This window comes from Nicotiana sylvestris, chromosome 2 (assembly GCF_000393655.2).
Source record: "Nicotiana sylvestris chromosome 2, ASM39365v2, whole genome shotgun sequence".
In the NCBI taxonomy this organism is placed as follows: domain Eukaryota; kingdom Viridiplantae; phylum Streptophyta; class Magnoliopsida; order Solanales; family Solanaceae; genus Nicotiana; species Nicotiana sylvestris.
Genome location: NC_091058.1, coordinates 162,248,034 through 162,266,152, shown reverse-complemented (window position 1 = coordinate 162,266,152; position 18,119 = coordinate 162,248,034). Strand labels below are relative to the sequence as shown.

Genomic DNA, 18,119 nt, shown 5'->3' with positions numbered 1-18,119 from the left:
ATTTTAGTATTTTTGAAATCATAATTTTTCATTAATTAAATAGCAGGAAATAGAATTCATAAGGTAAATGATAATGGTTTCACAGCTACAATAAAGAACAACACATAAGCACCGCCAAAACCCGGTGTCACAAGTGCATGATCATTAATATATAATAAAATACAACATCTATCTGGAATACAAATTAGATAGGAGAATATAAATAACACTAATGTAGACTTTGTAGGCTGCGAATCGTAGCATGAAATGCAGCTCACGGTATGTCCCCTACAACAGTTGTGCCTCTGCATCCAATAGATCACCCGACATAGATGTACCTACACAAAAATATGTAGCAAGTGTAGCATGAGTACGTGATATAATGTAAGGGTCCTCCAAACTCTATAAAGAACTAGGTTCTCTATCAGGTCTAATAGTACACACACACACGACAGTAATTAAATGGAAAGAGGTATTTTAACAGGTTCCTTCTCTAGTTCTAGATAGTAAGTTTGTTAGATACTAAAAAAATAAAGTAGAGTACTTGTAACCTATAAATTTCCCCATTTTTGATGATTACAAACTTTTAATTGAAAATCCTAGAAAGAGCCATAAGGAACCAAATTGTGAACCAGAAAAGACCTTAAGTCCCCCCTGAAGTTTTGCGTTCCCCCTTAATCAGTTAAATAGTGCAATTATTTTTTCCCTTTTCGCATCATAAAAAGATCAGAATCAGTTAAGCAAGAAGGAAGCCTAGTTATAAGTTAACTCATGCCACATATGTGCACACAATCATGATTAAAAACAGAGCATAAAAGCACAGTACAAACAACAACAAGGGAAAAGCTTGCATTGAAAAGTTTTTGGATTGAAAAGTAGGAGCAGAATCAATGTTACTACAACATCCACACATTAGAACAAACAAACAGAAGAACCATAAGATATCATCAGAAGAACTGACACAAAGAGACTGGACACTGAGGGGACATAATCTAAGAGGCATTGGGAGGAGATGGTTTGGAAGCAGAGGAAACTTTTTGGAGTACTAGATCCATACGAGAATTTGCTGACATTTTCTTGTTGAGCATACTTTCTTTCATGTCCTCAACTTGTTTCTTGAGATTAGTGTTCTCCTTCATCAGGCTAGAAACCTCTTCGTTCTGAGAATGACTGGAACCAGGTGCCTTTTGCAGCTGACTTATCTGATTCTCAAGGATAATGCTTTCAATTGCCTTATCTTAGTAGTAGCACTGTTTTGAGCATTGATCAACTAAGAAATAGTTGAAGTGCTTGCAACCCCTCCAAATTTTTCTATACACTCACATTTTTCAAGAGTGCTTTTCGAAAAAGTTTGCTTCTTGGCACCCAGTTTACCTAGTCCGAGAGGAACCTTGAAGTGTTCGAAGACCTTGGTAAGAATGAACCCATATGGCATCCCATGATTACCATCTTTAAAATCAACTACTTTATTCATGTGCTCTATCATGATCCCAGCCAGATTGTTGGTATTGAAGTCATCCAGGCTTCCATGAGGAACACGTCTACATGAGTGATGATGGATCACCGTTTAGCTCGAGGCAACAACACTTTGTTTACCATTTAAAATAGCAATTGGTAAATCGGAAAGAGGGCCTTCTTCTGAACCCATTCCCCCTACTGAACCACTCTGTCCTTTAAGATTGCATTTCTGAAGTTCTGAGTAAAAATTCCTGGAACACTAGATAACTCTTCAGTGGACACACCAAGAATAGATCCTAGCAAAGCAACGTCTAATACCATATCAACACCATTTACCAAGGTGCAAATGTGACCATCCTCGACCTTGTACAAGTCGGTACAAAAGCTTTGAACTTCCTCCGCATATATCTTTGTAGCATTATCTGTGAAAAAATGTGTCCACTATTGAAAGTCACTGATTTCAACTAGCTGTCTCATACCAGCCTCCTCCAAGACATCAGAGGTGAATGTACGCCCCCATAGTACCTTTAGACATCTCAATATTTCATTCCAAGCATGCCCCAGATCATTAGCCATGGCCATCTTTGAGGAACAAAGTTCATTAGCAGTATCAACCTTTCTCTTAGCAGTATTGCGACCACTTTTCTTCTGTTTATCAGAATTCATAGATTTTTCACCTGAGTCTTTCTCCATCCCTCAGTAGCAGCAACATCAGCAAGCCTAGTCCGACGTTTCAAAGATACATAGTTTTTGACTTGAGAAAACCATGCTTTTGTGATAACATCCTAGTCAACGTACTAGGTTCCTCCCCTTCTTCGTCATCCACACTCACAATAGGAACTAACTCTTCATTTACAACTTTGCTATCTTTCACTAATTGTATCCTCCTTGATTTTGCCTGACTGTTCTTAAAAGTAGACTCAAGAGCCTCCTTCTTTTGCAACCTTGTTGTGGGTCGCTTAGAAGTGGGCACTTCACCAACAACTACTCTTCTCCTAGGCCGACTTGCGATTGGTAAGTTATCAGAATCTTCTTCATTATTCTCCTTTTGATTGACAAATGCAGAACCTGCCTCAGGCATGATTACATTCATGGGCTTAACATCTAAATGAGGAGAGGGAGTAGAGTAAGTACTGACCTAGGGTTACTGAAGTGAAGGAAGATCGGGTCCTTCAATAGGTTCCCTAGTAGTACCTTAATATGCCAAAGGAATAACAGGCACACGCTCACTGTCCTCCTCAACAGGTTCAGATGTTTCCCCTAAGTCTTAAGACCATCATCAATTCCTTCAATAAAAACCTCTTTATTTGTGATGGACAATATATTTTCGATTGCTTCCTTTTCTTGAAGATTCATGAGAGGCTCAAGATAATTAGGAGAGGAACTTGTGGATTGAGGTTTGAGAGCAGTCTCTGTTTAGTCGATGACATTACTTCCCTCAACTTGGCCTGGTTTTGACTTTTCTCCTACAGGAGAATTCGAATGGGTAGGAGAGAAGATGAAGGGTGGGATGACTTAGTTATAGGGTTTTGGTCATCAGTAGTGTGAGGAGGAGAGACTGGTGCTGGTGTTTCGACTGGTGAGGACTCGATAGTGCTAAAGATCAATTTATCATCAGCCATGGTGAGAGGAGGAGAAGACTTGGTGACCTGGAGAGAGAGAGAGAGTGAATAAGGAACAGGTTTGGAAGTGTTCATGTGTGAAGTGTGGCGATAGAGATAGATGTATTTATGATGACAAAGGGATTGGTTAGAAAAAGGGCGACAGGTCTTAGGGAGATGGGTCGAGCTTATAACTTGTGAGGCGTTCGTTTTTAAAAGATGCAAAATAAATGTTGACAAGCGGATGATGTGGCACTTGTTTTGATTGTTGAGAATTGTGCATGAGAGAACATTGAAACAACTAACCAGTGCTAGGAGAACCAAATTTTCTAACTGATCTCTTTTCTGTAAGCTTTGCCCTTTTTACCAGTGTACAACTTCAAATGCTTATTTGCTCTGTAATCATCAAGAGTGTCTACATGTAACGGTATAGAGATGATTTAAACTTTACCAGAAAACACCTTTTAGATAAGTTTACCTGAATCTTTCTTTCATAGCCAATCATTGAGGGACCGGGTTCTCAATTGGGTTTTATCAACCCCAATGCTAGACGATTTTGCTCGAAGTGTTCTCAGCTCAAGGCCTTGGTAAATATATATATATATATGAAATTTGGTCTTTAATGCTACATAATTTCATGCATATAAGCCCTTTCTCAACATTGTCTATGAGGAAATAGTGACGTACATCAATGTGCTTTGTCATCTTATGTTGAACTGAATTTTTCTCCATGTTGAGTGCACTAGTATTATCACATAGGAGAGGAACATAGTATGAGAATACTCAAAAATCTTCCAATTGTTTCTTGATCAATAGAAGTTGAGCACAAGAAGAGATAACTACTATATATTCAGCTTCCGTAGTTAAAAGTGCCACATAATATTTCCTTCTTCGTACCCTATGATATTAAGCAGGAACCTTGGAAGTGTGCCATCCAAGAATTGCTTTTCCTGTCCACTAGATATCTAGCATAATCAGCGTCAGCATACCCATTAAGATCAAAACTGTATCTGAAGGATAATAGATGACCATGCCCTGTGTTCATTTGAGATATCTTAGTATTCTCTTGACAGCCTCCAGATGAGATTCCTTTGGATTAAGTTGAAATCTTGTACAGAGACCCACGCTAAAAACAATGCCTGGTCTGCTTGCAGTGAGATACAATAGTGACCATATTATTCCTCTATACATGTTCTAGTTTACAGCGGAACCATGTTCATCTATGTCTAGACGAGTAACTGTTGCAATGGGTGTGTCAATAACTTTTGAGGCTTCCATATCTAACATTTTCAGCAGCTCATTGATGTACTTTTGTTGACTTATCAATATCCCCTTCTTAGATTTCTTCCCTTGAAGTCCTAGGAAGAAGTTCAGTTCTCCCATCATACTCATCTCAAATTCACTCCCCGTGAGTTTAGCAAATTCTTTGCAGAGAGAGTCAGTTATGGCTCCAAAAGATGATATCATCGACATACACCTAAACAATGATTAGGTTCCTCCCTTATTTCTTTAGGAAAAGAGTGTTGTCAATCTTCCCTCTTACAAAGACATTTTTCCAGAAGGATTTTTGACAATTTTTTATATCATGCTATGGTAGCCTATTTTAACCCGTATAATGCCTTTTCTAGTTTAAACACATGATCAGGATGTTCGTGACACTCAAAACCAGGAGGCTACTTGACATAGACTTCTTCTTTTAGATAGCCATTTAGAGATGCACTTTTGACATCCATTTGGAATAGAGTGAACTCAATATGAGATGCTGATGGGTTTTCAATGTCTTAAACATATGCTTCTTATGTTTTGATGATCTAACAAACTTGTTGTGAAAAAGACAGACAGAGAACCTTGTCCCACAGGATACACATCCCATGTGAACTATTCGAAGCTTGAAAATCAGCAAATGAATCATTAACCACAAGGAGGAACACAACAGGGACCCGATACGTTGGTCCTTTAGGGTTCTCTGACAAAAGAACAAGTCAGTGACTGTACACATTCAATATAAAGAGAAACACAACAAGGTCCTACTCCTTTGAGGTTCTCTGATAGAAGTACAGATCAAGTGTACAACTGGAACGTAGTAGAAGAAAGTGACCATCTGACAACTGTTACAGAAGAGGAACACAACTAGGACTTGGTCTGTTAGTATGTCCTGACATAAAGCACAAAGTCCACCTGGAACGCAACTGCCCAAAAGTGGCTGTCCAAACAGTACAGCAGTCACTTCTTACTAAGAAGAACTACACCAAGAGTTGACACCACTATCTATTGTGATAAAACATCATGATGCAAGACATACCATTACTTGTGAATTCAGTGTTATTCTCTCAAGAAGAAGAAGCAATGATCCGGCAATGAAATCACTGGTGTGTCAAGAACAAGAAGATAACTCCATTAACGATCAGTTTCTAAACGAAGTATTATGTATATCCATAGTTGAGTTGTGATCTTGTGAATTGTTCTACATTGTAATTGCTAGTTTGCTTTCTTAGAGGCGCTGTTTAAGGAACAAACAAAATTCGTAAACTTTATAGTTTATGTTGTAACTAGAAATAGTCATAAGTTAAATCCTCTATAACTAGGAGAGTTAGAGAGTAGCTTGTGGTGGTTACATTACAAGTTAGTTTAAAGTCTTTGCATAGGGTTTTTGCAAAGTGTCTTGTAATAGGTAGATTACAAGTAAAAGCCTACAATAGTAGGTCGTGGTTTTTTGATCCCCTTGTGTGGGATTTTTCCACGTATAAAAATCTCTTGCCTTCTTTACTTTCAGCCTTTACAACATTCTACGTATCAGTCTCATATAGGACCAGATATTCTATAGTTTAGTGGACTCATATAAGCTATCAATTGGTATTAGAGCAGGTTCCTCCTATCCGAGTAACACCTAGGAAGGATCCTAAATGGCTGCTACACCAAGCTTTGAAGAAGGACAATCAACCTATAGACCTCCCAGATTCAATGGTCAATACTATGGATGGTAGAAGACTCGGATGCATGATTTCATAATGGCTGAAGATTCAGAACTGTGGGACATCATTTGTAATGGTCGACATGTTCCCATGAAGAAACTTGAAGAAACAGGACCATTGGTGCCCAAAGGAAGAAGAGAGTGCAACGACACTGATAGAAAAGATGTAGAAAAGAACTATCATGCCAAAAAAATCTTGATGTGTGGCATAGGACCTGATGGGTACAATAGAGTATCAGCTTGTGATACTGCCAAGGAGATATGGGAAGCCTTACAAACTGCACATGAAGGAACCACTCAAGTCAAACAATCCAAGATCGACATGCTCACCACTGAATATGAGCTCTTAAGGATGAAGTATGATGAGTCCATACAAAATATGCACACGAAATTCACCACCATTATAAATGAGCTTCACTCACTTGGAGATGTCATTCCCAGAAACAAGCTTGTAAGGAAAATTCTCAATGTTCTACCTGGGTCTTGGGAAAGTAAGGTAAATGCCATCACAGAAGCTAAGATCTACAGACTCTGACCATGGATGAGTTGATTGGTAATCTTAAAACATAATAGATGAAAAGAAAGAAAGACAGTGAAAGAAGAGATCCTAAGAAGGAAAAGAACCTGGTACTTAAAGCTGAAAGGAGTGATTCAACTGATGAAGACAGTGACATGGCCACTCTTACTAAGAGAATTAAAAAAATTATTCGAAGAAATGGTGTCATACCAAAGTGGGGCAGTTCAAGTAAAACAAGGAACAACGATCTCTGTCATGGATGTGGAAAGTCAGGGCATTTCATCAAAGACTTCCCACTTACGAAACAAGAGTAGTACAAGCAAAATCCTAACAAAGCAGGAAAATAGAACCTGGTTCCAGAGAAAAGATTCAATCAAAAAGGTGCTGCACACAATATTGTTAAGTAGGATCTTGCTGCATGGGGAGATTCTTCAAGTGAATTCGAAAGGAAATCAGATGCAGAAAACAGTTCCATGATGGCAATGGAAATAGAAGCAACGAAGTACGATTTACTATTCGTGTTGATGGCTCAGTCAGATGATGGCGATGAAGAAGATGAAGACAATGAGGTAAACTTCAGGGATGTTCAGAGAAATCTGAAATCTTATTCCTCTAAAAAACTAAGGTCTTTATCAAATGTCCTAATTGGTGCTTATTATAGTCTTGTAAATGATAAGGAGATCCTAATCGTAGAACTAGGAGAGGCTGAACGATCTAGAGATGATCTAGTGGTCAGTGTAGTGGACTAAATGAGATCTTAGCTAATCTTGAACTAGAGAAGGACGCCCTAAATGAAAAAATAACTAGAGACGATTTGATGGTAGCAGTTATTGATCTAAAAGAAACAATAGAAGGTCTTAGCAATGAGAAACACACCTTAGAAGAAAAAATGTCCTCCACTAAAGAGGAAAAAGGATGACCTTCTAGTGATATGCGCTGATCTAGAGGAAACCATTGAGGGACTCAATAGAGAACATAAGAATGTAAGTCTTGGGAAAGGGAAGGAAGTAGCTAGTGAGTCGCACATCTTGCTTGAAAAAGAGTTAATTGTTATAAAAACTAGTCTCTACAGTGAACTCGAGAGGAATCAACAACTCCAAACTGAGTTGGAGAAAGTAAGAAATGATCTTGAAAAATCCCTGAAGTGGGTCTGGTCCTCAGTTGCTGTCACTACCATGTATCTCAACAATAGTGGGAACAAGCAGGGCATCGGGTTCTAACGGGATAAAACTCCCTACAACCCACATAGCAAGTATGTCACTGTACCTGATGACTGGCTATGTACCCACTGCAAAAACAATGGGCATTTTAAAGAAAATTGCCAGGCCAGGGTCCAGTTTTCTCAGAAGAACAAAGCGTTTGCTGATAAAGTGACTACTAGCAAAGGACCAGGTACCACTTGCATAAAGTGGATGTTGCCTGCGTGGACTAGGAAATCCCTCATTCATCCTTTTAATGGTAACAAGGGACCCAAACTAGTTTGGGTTCCTAAATCTAACCCTTGATGTGCATGAGTAGGGAATAGTGAGAGGGAGCAGACTGCGATGGACTATGGACAGAAGATGCTCAAAACACGCAACTGAAAAACATCATGAATTTCTTCTCACTGAAAGCCCTGTAGGAAGGGAATGTATCATTGAGAAGAAAGTAAAGGGCACATTCTCAGTGAATAAAAAGGTGAAAAGGTTCCTTTTTGCACTCGAGTGGGAACGAGCACTATGTGAATGACCTAAAAGAATTACTATTATTAATCTGATAACTAGCCAAGTAGTACCAATGAATAAAGGAAAGAAGAATAGTCACTCCTGCTAATCATCAAGTGGAGAATGATATGAGTGAAGTCACAACCATAGGATGAAGGAGTAGTATATGCAAATTTGTCACCTCCGAAGAAACTAACTTAGTCGGACTTGGTACGTGGTTTACCAAACTCAAGCGTCACCTAGACATGAGTTCATAAAAATGATGGAGGAGGAGAGAAGGGATCTCGCACAATTTCTCAAACTCCAAAGATTGCATAACCAAAATGGCATAGCTGAAAGAAAGAACAGATCTGGAAATTACTGCATGGATTGTGCTCATCGCCTATGGAATTTCCAAGAAACTCCGGGCGAAAGAAATGAATACTGCTCTCTCTTTGAGAATAGGTGTCGGTCCCTCCTAAATAAAAATTCACCGGGAGCTGCCAAATTGGAAGAAAATGCCTTGTTCTTGACAACAGGAAGGATCAGCTTGGGAAGCTCAATACAAAAGGATGAGCTAAGGAATCCTTCTGGGGTACAATCCACAAAACAAGGCCACAGGGTCTCCAACAAAGGAAGCACAAAATGGCTGGAGATGCTTATGGGGTATTCAACAAAACACTCTACCTTGCCAAGAAAGAAACCGTGAGGATTAATATGATAAACCAATCCTGCCTCTGGGAAATATTTGAGGCTTCAAATCAGGAGGATGATAAAGTAATCAAGATGAAGGATACTAGCAAAAGACAACGCAAAATCAACCTCCATGTCTCACAAAGACCTGGTACATCACTTGCTACCACTAAAGCTGAAAGAAGAAGTAAAGATGCAGCTCATGGCACTACACAAGAAGTAGAACACAAAGTGTGGGAAATCAAATTAATCTCCATATATCTCCTTTCAACCAACTTCTGTCTCAAATTGGAAGACCAAAGTGCACCTGGCATGATTCATGCCTTATTTTCTGGGAGACAAGGAAGCAAAACGAAATGCCCTCATCAACAACTGGAGAGAAATTGCAAACACATTGAAGGGTGAGATCCTATTCTGAGAGTCAATATGAAGAAGGGATTGATCGGTGGAAAGCATTGCAGAATAGAAGACCAAACTCCAGATATTTGCATCAAAGCCTCAAGTAGTGAATATTTCGTATAAATCAAGGTGGAGATGGGGTCATAGAAAAATCTAATGAAGAACGTGATCCTCCATCTGTTGACCGTGTAAGACACCGTCAGGTAAAGGTAGCTAAAGTATTTTCTGACAAAACCTAACTCACATTAATACCGTTGTAGGTAAACATACATGACGATTATAGAAGCTAAAGGTACAGTTATGAACTGCAAGAGGGGGGAGGGGGCTACTAAAACCTTGTTCAAAAGATTGCTCTAGCATCAGGTTCCTGTATCTCAGGTTAGTAGTAACGTGCTTAAAATTTTTTTCCCTTCCTAAACAAAAAAAATAAATTTTAATATAAATATTTGTAATTCAACTGCCACATCATCCGACTTTTCAATGTCTGTATGTCATGTCTTGTCCGTCAAATCTCTTCATCCCCTCTGCATGGTAACACTTCCCCACAAACTTACCGCCATTTTTAGAACTATTCAAACCATGTTTCGTTGTCCACTCATCATTAGTTCTCCTTCCAATAAAACTTTCTTTCTCTCTCACCGCAAGTCATGAACCTTCATCTTCCATGTATATCTAGGATCCTCTTTCCATCTCTCTCTTTCTCTCTCTACTCGTCTACTAAGTACTCATCTAATAGCGATCGAACAATTTTCTCATTCCCCCCATTAACATTGCTCCCACTTCTTCATCATCATTGAAATTATTCCCAGAACATTATTGTTTCACACCTTCTACCACATTATACACTTGTGGTTCCTCCTCCACCCCTACAGTGTTTCCATTTCTGATAAACCCCGTTCACCACTATTTTGAGAATCCTATGTCTACTCAATCCTACGATCTCATCAAAGACCACACATGAGGTCTTACTCCTCGAATATCAGAATCCACTGAGGATAATCCTGACCAGTACCTAAATACCTCCATGTTGGACTCAGTGACTCTCAAGGAGTCACCTAAAAAGGAAGCAACTCATAACATTATGGCTATATCTGCAAAGAGTCTGATGAATTAAGGAGGTTATCTCTCTTTTGAGTATCAGGGGGAAGGCGTTCCATTCCTAGGATATGTACGAACCATAGCACTCCTCGAGTCCTTGGCTTATGAGATATTCTCAGAAAAGCTTTCTGATGAGTCTGATTCACTTACATGCAAACTCACTCCTATACCTCATGTTCATTCCAAGCTCTTGGATTCTTACTCCAAATCACCCATCACCAGGTAACTACAACAAGAGAATTCTGAATCCTAATTGCAAAAAAGTAAGAGGAGCGTCAAGACAAGGATGAATTCCAAAGAGTTCATCAAGAGTGTGTCAGTAAATCAGATAGACAAAAATGCCTCTAGGGAACTTTATTCCTTAGTGCAACAGTCTATGACAAGTAAGGAAACTATTGAGGAACAAAAAGGGTCATCGGTGAAGTACAACAACAAGTCTAAACGGAGTAAAACTGAGCTAGTCGTGCCTGAGGACAATACGGTAGGGGTAGCAAGCTGGAAAAGAAAGTCTGGAGAAGGAACTAGCAAACAAAAAGGAGAAACCATTAAGGAACCTAGTTCAACAAAGTTCTTGACCAGTGATGGTGTTCTGTTGCAGCAGAAATTAAGAACTCTAAAAGTGTTGTGGGGACGTACTTTTGATCCAACAATCTTGGAGATGGCAGGCATAAGAGAAATTCTGGAGATTGTGGAATTTCAGCAATGGGAACACTTGTTTGAATGGAGCATGCCTTTGGTGTATGAAGATGCAGTGCAAGTCTTCGACTCATCTCTCTTCACTGTCGATGGGGATCATATCTGTGCACTTGTAAATGGAGTAGACACTGTACTCGATGCTTCAACATTGGGAAAGATTCTCAGAATTCCGTGTGAATGTGTGTTCTCAGTTAAGGATGTCTGTGGAATAAACTTTCGGAGAGCCATTATGAAAGAGCAAGCCATCCAACAGGGGGAACAGGTCCATAAAAAGGTATTGCTTCCTTAGTACCAAGTTCTCTTTGAACTGGTTAATAAAGTACTCTTACCCCGCTCTGAGAGACGTTCCATTGCTACAAAGTCAAATTTGGTCCTGATGGAAGCGTTTGATGAGTATGTACCTATCAATTTTCCAGAAATCATGATAGATCAAATGTAGAAGGTGGCAAATTTTAAAGGTGGCAATCATGGGTTACCTTATGGCTTTCTCCTCACTCAGGTGTTTAGATTCAATAAGGTTCCCTTGGGCAACCCCAGAGTGGACACACGCAAGCAAACCTTCTCTAAGACTACTCTAGAAGAATGTGAAAGTATATATAAGGTTGGTGGAAGTATCTCGACCACTTCTCAGCTGATAAATACTCAAAATGTAGCCTTTGAGGAAATAAGAAGGCTGAGGGCTCGAAATGCCATACTGGAAACTCAACTTAGCCAAGCAGCTAAGGGATCTAATTCTGTATATGAGGAGGTTGCCCAACTGAGAAAGGAAAACGAGAGACTTCGGGCTGCACTACTTGAAGAACAACTGGCTGCAAATGCTAGACTGGACCTGTTTCTCAAAACCATTGTTGTCTCTTCCTCTAAGCCTCCTTCCTTTTAGTGTTCCCTAGGATCCTCCTTAGTGTAAAGCTATTTTTGCATCAACTTCCTGTGGCTACTGTTTTACTTATGTTTACTTGTTTTTGTGATGTCATGTTTAACTTAACCATTGCTGCTACTGTATTGCTCAGTCCACTGTAAACATTAATAAAATAGCTCCCTTTTCGTTGCCTGTACAAAACTGTGCTCCTCTGGCCTCTCTTTTCTATCATGGTGTGTGCACATATGTGGCATGAGCTAGATGTGTTAGACTTTTTTATGCTTATTACCTGCTTTTGCTCTTCAACACACTTGTTCTTTTTAATTATGCCAAAAGGGGAAAATAAACGGATGGTGTTGAAGGGGAACTAAGAAGCGGATTGTATTGAGGGGGAACTAAAAATGACAAGGAGGAAGGGAGAACTGGTGGAACTGAAAGTGACAAGGAGGGAGATATAAGATTAAGGGGGAGCTAGTATCGCATCTGGTTAAATCTGACCCAAACAAATGCTTTCCATGCCTAAGTTTGTCATCATCAAAAAGGGGGAAATTGATGGGTTTTCAATGTCTTAAACTTATGCTTCTTATGTTTTGATGATCTAACAAACTTGTTGTAAAGAACCAGATAGAGAACCTTGTCCCACAGGATACACATCTCAAGTGAACTATTCGAAGCCTGAAAATCAGCAAATGAATCAATAACCATAGGGAGGAACACAATAGAGACCCAATAAGTTGGTCCTTTAGGGTTCGCTAACAAAAGCACAAGTAAGTGACTGTACGCATTTAATATAAAGAGAAACACAATAGGGACCTGCTCCTTTGATGTTCTCTGATAGAAGTACAGATCAAGTGTACAGCTGGAACATAGTAGAGGAAAGTGACTATATGATAACTATTACAGAAGAGGAACACAACCAGGACCTGGTCCTTTGGTATGTCCTAACATAAAGCACAAAGTCCAGCTGGAATGCAACTGCCCACAAGTGGCGGTGCAGATAGTGTAGCAGTCACTTCTCACTGAGAAGAAATACACCAAGAGTTGAAACCACTATCTATTGTGATAAAACAATCTGGTGCAAGACATGCCATTACTTGTGCGTTCAGTGATATTCTCTCAAGAAGAAGAAGCATTGATCCGACATTGAAATCACTGGTGTGTCAAGAACAAGAAGACAACTCCACTAAGGATCAGTTTCTAAATAAAGTCTTACGTATATCCATAGTTGATTTGTAATCTTGTTAATTGCTCTACATTGTAATTCCTAGTTTGCTTTCTTAGAAGCACTGTTTTAGGAACAAACAAAATTCGTAAACTGTAGAGTTTATATTGTGACTAGAAATAGTCATAAGTTAAATACTCTATAACTAGGAGAGTTAGAGAGTGGCTTGTGGTGGTTGCATCAAGAGTTAGTTTAAAGTCTTTGCAATAGGGTTTTTGCAAAGTGAATTGTAATAGGTAGATTACAAGTTAGTTAAGTTAAAATTCTACAAGAGTAGGTCGTGGTTTTTTGATCCCCTTGTGTGGGATTTTTCCACGTAGAAAAATCTCTTGCCTTCTTTACTTTCAGCCTTTACAACATTCTAAGTATCAATCTCATACGTGACCAGATACTCTATAGTTTGGTGGACTCATATAAGCTATCAGATGCAAAGGCTATAAGAATTCTAATGGCTTCCATTCTAGCTACATGAGCGAATGTTTCATCATAATCAATCCTTTTTTCCTGATTATTGCCTTGAACCACAAGTCTTGCCTTGTTTCATATGGTATTTCCAAACTCATCGAGCTTGTTTCTGAATATCCACCTGGTTCCTATAATGGTTCGATCAGTAGGTCGATGAACCAGGTGTCATACCTTGGTCCTCTCAAATTAATGCATCTCCTCTTGCATAGCTGTGATCCAGTCCTCATATTTTAGCGCTTACTTTATATTTTTGGGCTCTATTTAGGAAAGAAAAGCTGAGAAGGAAAGTGAGTTCCTCTATTTTGTTCTGGTTTCAACTCCTGAGTTAAAAGGGGTGATTATGTTGTCTAGAGGATGTGAGCTTTTGAACCTCCAATTTGGTGCCTCAGTCTTATTGGTAGAGGCACCATACACATCAGACTGGGATTCTTGAGCATTTCTTGCTTCACTGATTGGGGTTCTTTGGACTGCAACAATAACTTTATTTTCAGCTTCAGTTGTTGTAATTGGGGGACCAGGTTCCTCTTTAGTTGATGGAGAGGTATTTGAATCATCTTTTTCTGGATTCCCTGACATGGATCATTATGTTTGCCGTTCCATTTGCTATGTTAATTACTTCACCTAGCACAGATAAGGGCTCTCCATCTTGATCAACATGTCTGTCCTTTTAATAGGAGAGGCGAGCTTCATCAAAGATCACATGAATGTTTTCTTCTATACATTGAGTCTTTTTGTTGTATACCTTGTAAGCTTTGCTTTGAGATGAGTATTCCAGGAAGATTCCTTCGTCACTTTTAGCATCAAAGTTCCCAATAGCTTCCTTTCCATTGATATGAACAAAGCATTTACACCCAAAAGTTCTTAGATGTGTCAGCTTAGGCTTCCTTCCATTCAGTAGTTCATATGGAGTTTGTTTCAGAAGGGACCAGATCGTGCACCTATATATCAAGTAGCACGCAGTGTTGATAGCTTCTGCCCAAAAATATTTTGCAGTCCCACTATCAATTAGCATTGTTCTTGCCTTGTCTTCAAGAGTTCTATTCTTACTCTCTACAACACCATTTTGCTGAGGTGTTCTTGGAGCAGAAAAATTGTGAGTGATGCCATTTTCAGTGCAGAATTCATCAAAGTTGGCATTGTAAAACTCCGTTCCATGATCAGACCTGATACAAGCTACTTAATTACCCATCTTCACTTGGATCTTTTTGACAAAGGCAACAAAAACTTCAAAAGTTTCATCCTTGGTCCTAAGGAAAAATGTCCATGTGAATCTTGAATAGTCATCGACTATTACAAAGACGTACTTCTTTCCTCCTCTACTTGGAACCCTTATAGGTCCATGTAAATACATGTGAAGGAGATCGAGTGGCCTTGTATTGCTGACTTCCTTTTTGGGCTTGAACAAAGATCTGACTTGCTTCCCTTTTAGACATGCATCACACACTTTGTGATCCTTGAAGATTGATTTTGGCAGACCATGAACCAGGTCCTTCCTTACTAATTTTTTAAACAGTATGAAGCTTGAGTAACCTAGCCTCCTGTGCAATAGCTCATTATCATCATCAACGGTGCTTAGGCAACTTAAGTCGCCATTCTTCAGCGACTCAAAATCAGCTACATAGATATTCTTGTATCTTTTTTCCACTAGCACTACCTCACCCGTGACCAGGTTCGTCTCTGTGCATATTTTTGACACAAACTCGACCTTATTTCCCTTTTCACAAATTTGGGAAACGCTTAGTAAGTTGTACTTCAAGTCGTTCACGTTGTATACTTTTTCGATTGAGTGTGAGAGAGACTTCCCAATCCTTCCAACTCCCACAATGTATCCCTTCTTGCCATTCCCAAAGGACACACTCCCTCCTTGTAGTCCCTTTAGTGAAAGGAAACCATTTATACTTCCAATCATATGCTTTAAGCAACCACTATTCATGTGCCATTGTAGGCTGCTTCCTTTCACTATTCCCTGCAGAAGAAGATTAGTAGTTAGCTTTAGGAACTCAAGACAATTTGGGTCCCTTGTAATGAGGAAAGGTGTGAATAAGGGATCTTTTGGTCCATGCAGGCATTATGTGTTTTTTGAAATGAAGGACCAAGTTCATTACTAGTAGTTACTTTTTCAGCAAAGGCTTTATTTTTCTGTTGTGACTGACATCTGGCCTTACGATTTTCTTTAAGGTGCTCATTTTTACCGTAGTGGGTGCGAAGTCAATTGTTAGGTACAGTAACGTACTTTCTATGAGGGTTGTAAGAGATCTTTTCCCTTTGAAGCCGAATCCCTTGCTTGTTTCCCCCATTGTTGGAGAACATGGCAGTGATAGCAACAAAGGATCAGGTCCACTTGAGTGATTTTTCAAGATCACTCTTCACTCTACCTAGGTCTTCCTGAAATTGTTTGTTTTTCTCAAGCTCAGCACACTGACTAAAATGCACTGTCTTTAGCTCATTTTCAAGCTTAATGTGCCTCGTTTGCAATTTCCTTTCCTTTTTGATAATTTTCATCCCTATTTTCCATTGTGGGTTTCCTTCAAGTCCATTACTACTACTAGAAGGTCATCTCTTTCTTGTTCTACATTTTCACTCCCTTTCTTTAAGACATTTCTTTGTTTCATCATGTTCTCAATTGACTCTCTTAGATCGACAGTAACTATTACTAGGTCATCTCTAGACTGTTCTGCTTCTCCTAGTTCAACTATTAAGATATCTCTCTCATTTACAAGACTTTGATAAGTGTCAATTAGCACATTTTCCAAAGACATGAGTTTATTAGGAGAATAAGATTTTAGATATCTTTGAACATCCAGAATATTTACCTCATCATCATCATCATCTTAATCTCCAGACTGGGCCATCAAGGCAAACATTGAATCATACTCGGTTGATTCATTTTCTACTAACATAATAGAGTTGTTACCTGGTTCATCATCTTTTCCAGATTCTCTTGATGAATCACCCCATGCAGCAAGAGCTTGTCTTACAATATTATCAGCGGCTTTTTTTCTATTAAAGCGTCTGTAGGGAACCAGGTTCCTTTTGGCTGCTTTGTTAGAGTTGTTCTTGTACCGATCCTTCTTTAGGAGAGGGCAGTCCTTTATGAAATGTCCACAGAGATCATAATTCTTTGGCTTGCTAGAACTTACCCTTTTTAGAATGCCTCCGTTCTTGCGAACCATCTTCTAGAATCTTCTTGTTAGGTATGCCATATCACCATCTTCACTACTTGATTAGTAGTTTTCTGTTTTGAGGACCAGGTTCTTCTTCTTCTTGGGCTCTTTTCTTTCACTGTCTTTCTTCTTTTTCATCTCATATGTTTTTAGATTGCCAACAAGTTCATAAATAGTTAACTCCTGTAAGTCCTTTGCCTTTGTAATGGCATTCACTTTGATTTCCCAAAAACTGGTAGCACGCTTAGGATCTTTCTAACCAGCTTGTTTCTTGGAATAGTTTCACCAAGGGAGTGAAGCTCATTGATGATGGAGGTGAACTGGTATGCATTTCTTGGAAAAATTCATTGTCTTGCATCCTGAAGAGCTCGTATTCAGTTGTGAGCATGTCGAGTTTGAATTGCTTGACTTGTGTTGTTCCTTCATGAGCTATCTGCAGGTATTGCCAGATTTCTTTGGCTGAGTGACATGCTGATATCCTGTTGTATTCATCAAATCCAATACCACATACCAGAATTTTCTTAGCATGAAAGTTCTTCTCTATGGCCTTTCTATCTGAATCGTTGAATTCTTTCCTCATCTTGGGAATGGCTACTGGTGGGTCACCAAGGTTTTTGGTAGGAACAAATGGTCCATCGCATATGGCATTCCATAGCTGAGAATCTTCAACCATGATGAAGTCATGCATTCTAGTTTTCCACCATCCATAGTACTGTCCATTGAATCTAGGTGGTCTGTACGTAGACTGGCCTTCTTCGATGTTTGAAGGAGCAGCCATGACGATCCTTTCTAGGTGTTAACCTGATATAAAGAACCCTCTCTAATACCAATTGATAGAATGTAAGGGTCCACCAAACTCTATAGAGAACCAGGTTCTCTATCAGGTCCAACAGTATACATACACACACGACAGTAAATAAATGACAAGAGGAATTTTACGTGGAAAATTCCCAGCTCAAAGGGATTATAAACCACGACCTACCCTTATAGGATTTGAACTTCACTATTGAGCAACTTTTAGATTACAACCTATGCAACCTAGGAATTAACCTCTTAATCCCTCACTAAATTGTAACATACCTATTACAAGCCACTAAGTAATAACTCTATTACAAAGAATTTACAACATGAGTAAACCTAGTCAAGACTCAAATGCAATGGTTTAATGTTTACAAATGGGTTCCTATAGAATGCTTCTAAACAAGCTAGATAGGAATTACAATTAAAGAACTATTAAAGTTACAACTCAACTAAGGACATACAATAACTCTATGTGGGAACTGGTCCATAGTTGTTTTGTTCTTTATTCTTGAAG

At 39.1% G+C, this 18,119-nt stretch overlaps 2 protein-coding genes across 2 annotated transcripts; one reads left to right on the top strand and one right to left on the bottom strand.

The window, feature by feature from the left end:
• Positions 1-6,046: 6,046 nt before the first annotated feature.
• Positions 6,047-7,275, top strand: LOC138885889 (uncharacterized). Its single transcript, XM_070166884.1, has 3 exons — positions 6,047-6,505; positions 6,583-6,636; positions 6,934-7,275. Exons 1-3 carry the CDS (start codon positions 6,047-6,049, stop codon positions 7,273-7,275), a joined length of 855 nt encoding a protein of 284 aa, XP_070022985.1.
• A 9,773-nt stretch (positions 7,276-17,048) lies between these two features.
• On the bottom strand, positions 17,049-17,582 carry LOC104247497 (uncharacterized). Its single transcript, XM_009803526.1, has one exon. The coding sequence runs from the start codon at positions 17,580-17,582 to the stop codon at positions 17,049-17,051; it is 534 nt and encodes a 177-aa protein (XP_009801828.1).
• Between the last annotated feature and the right edge of the window lie 537 nt (positions 17,583-18,119).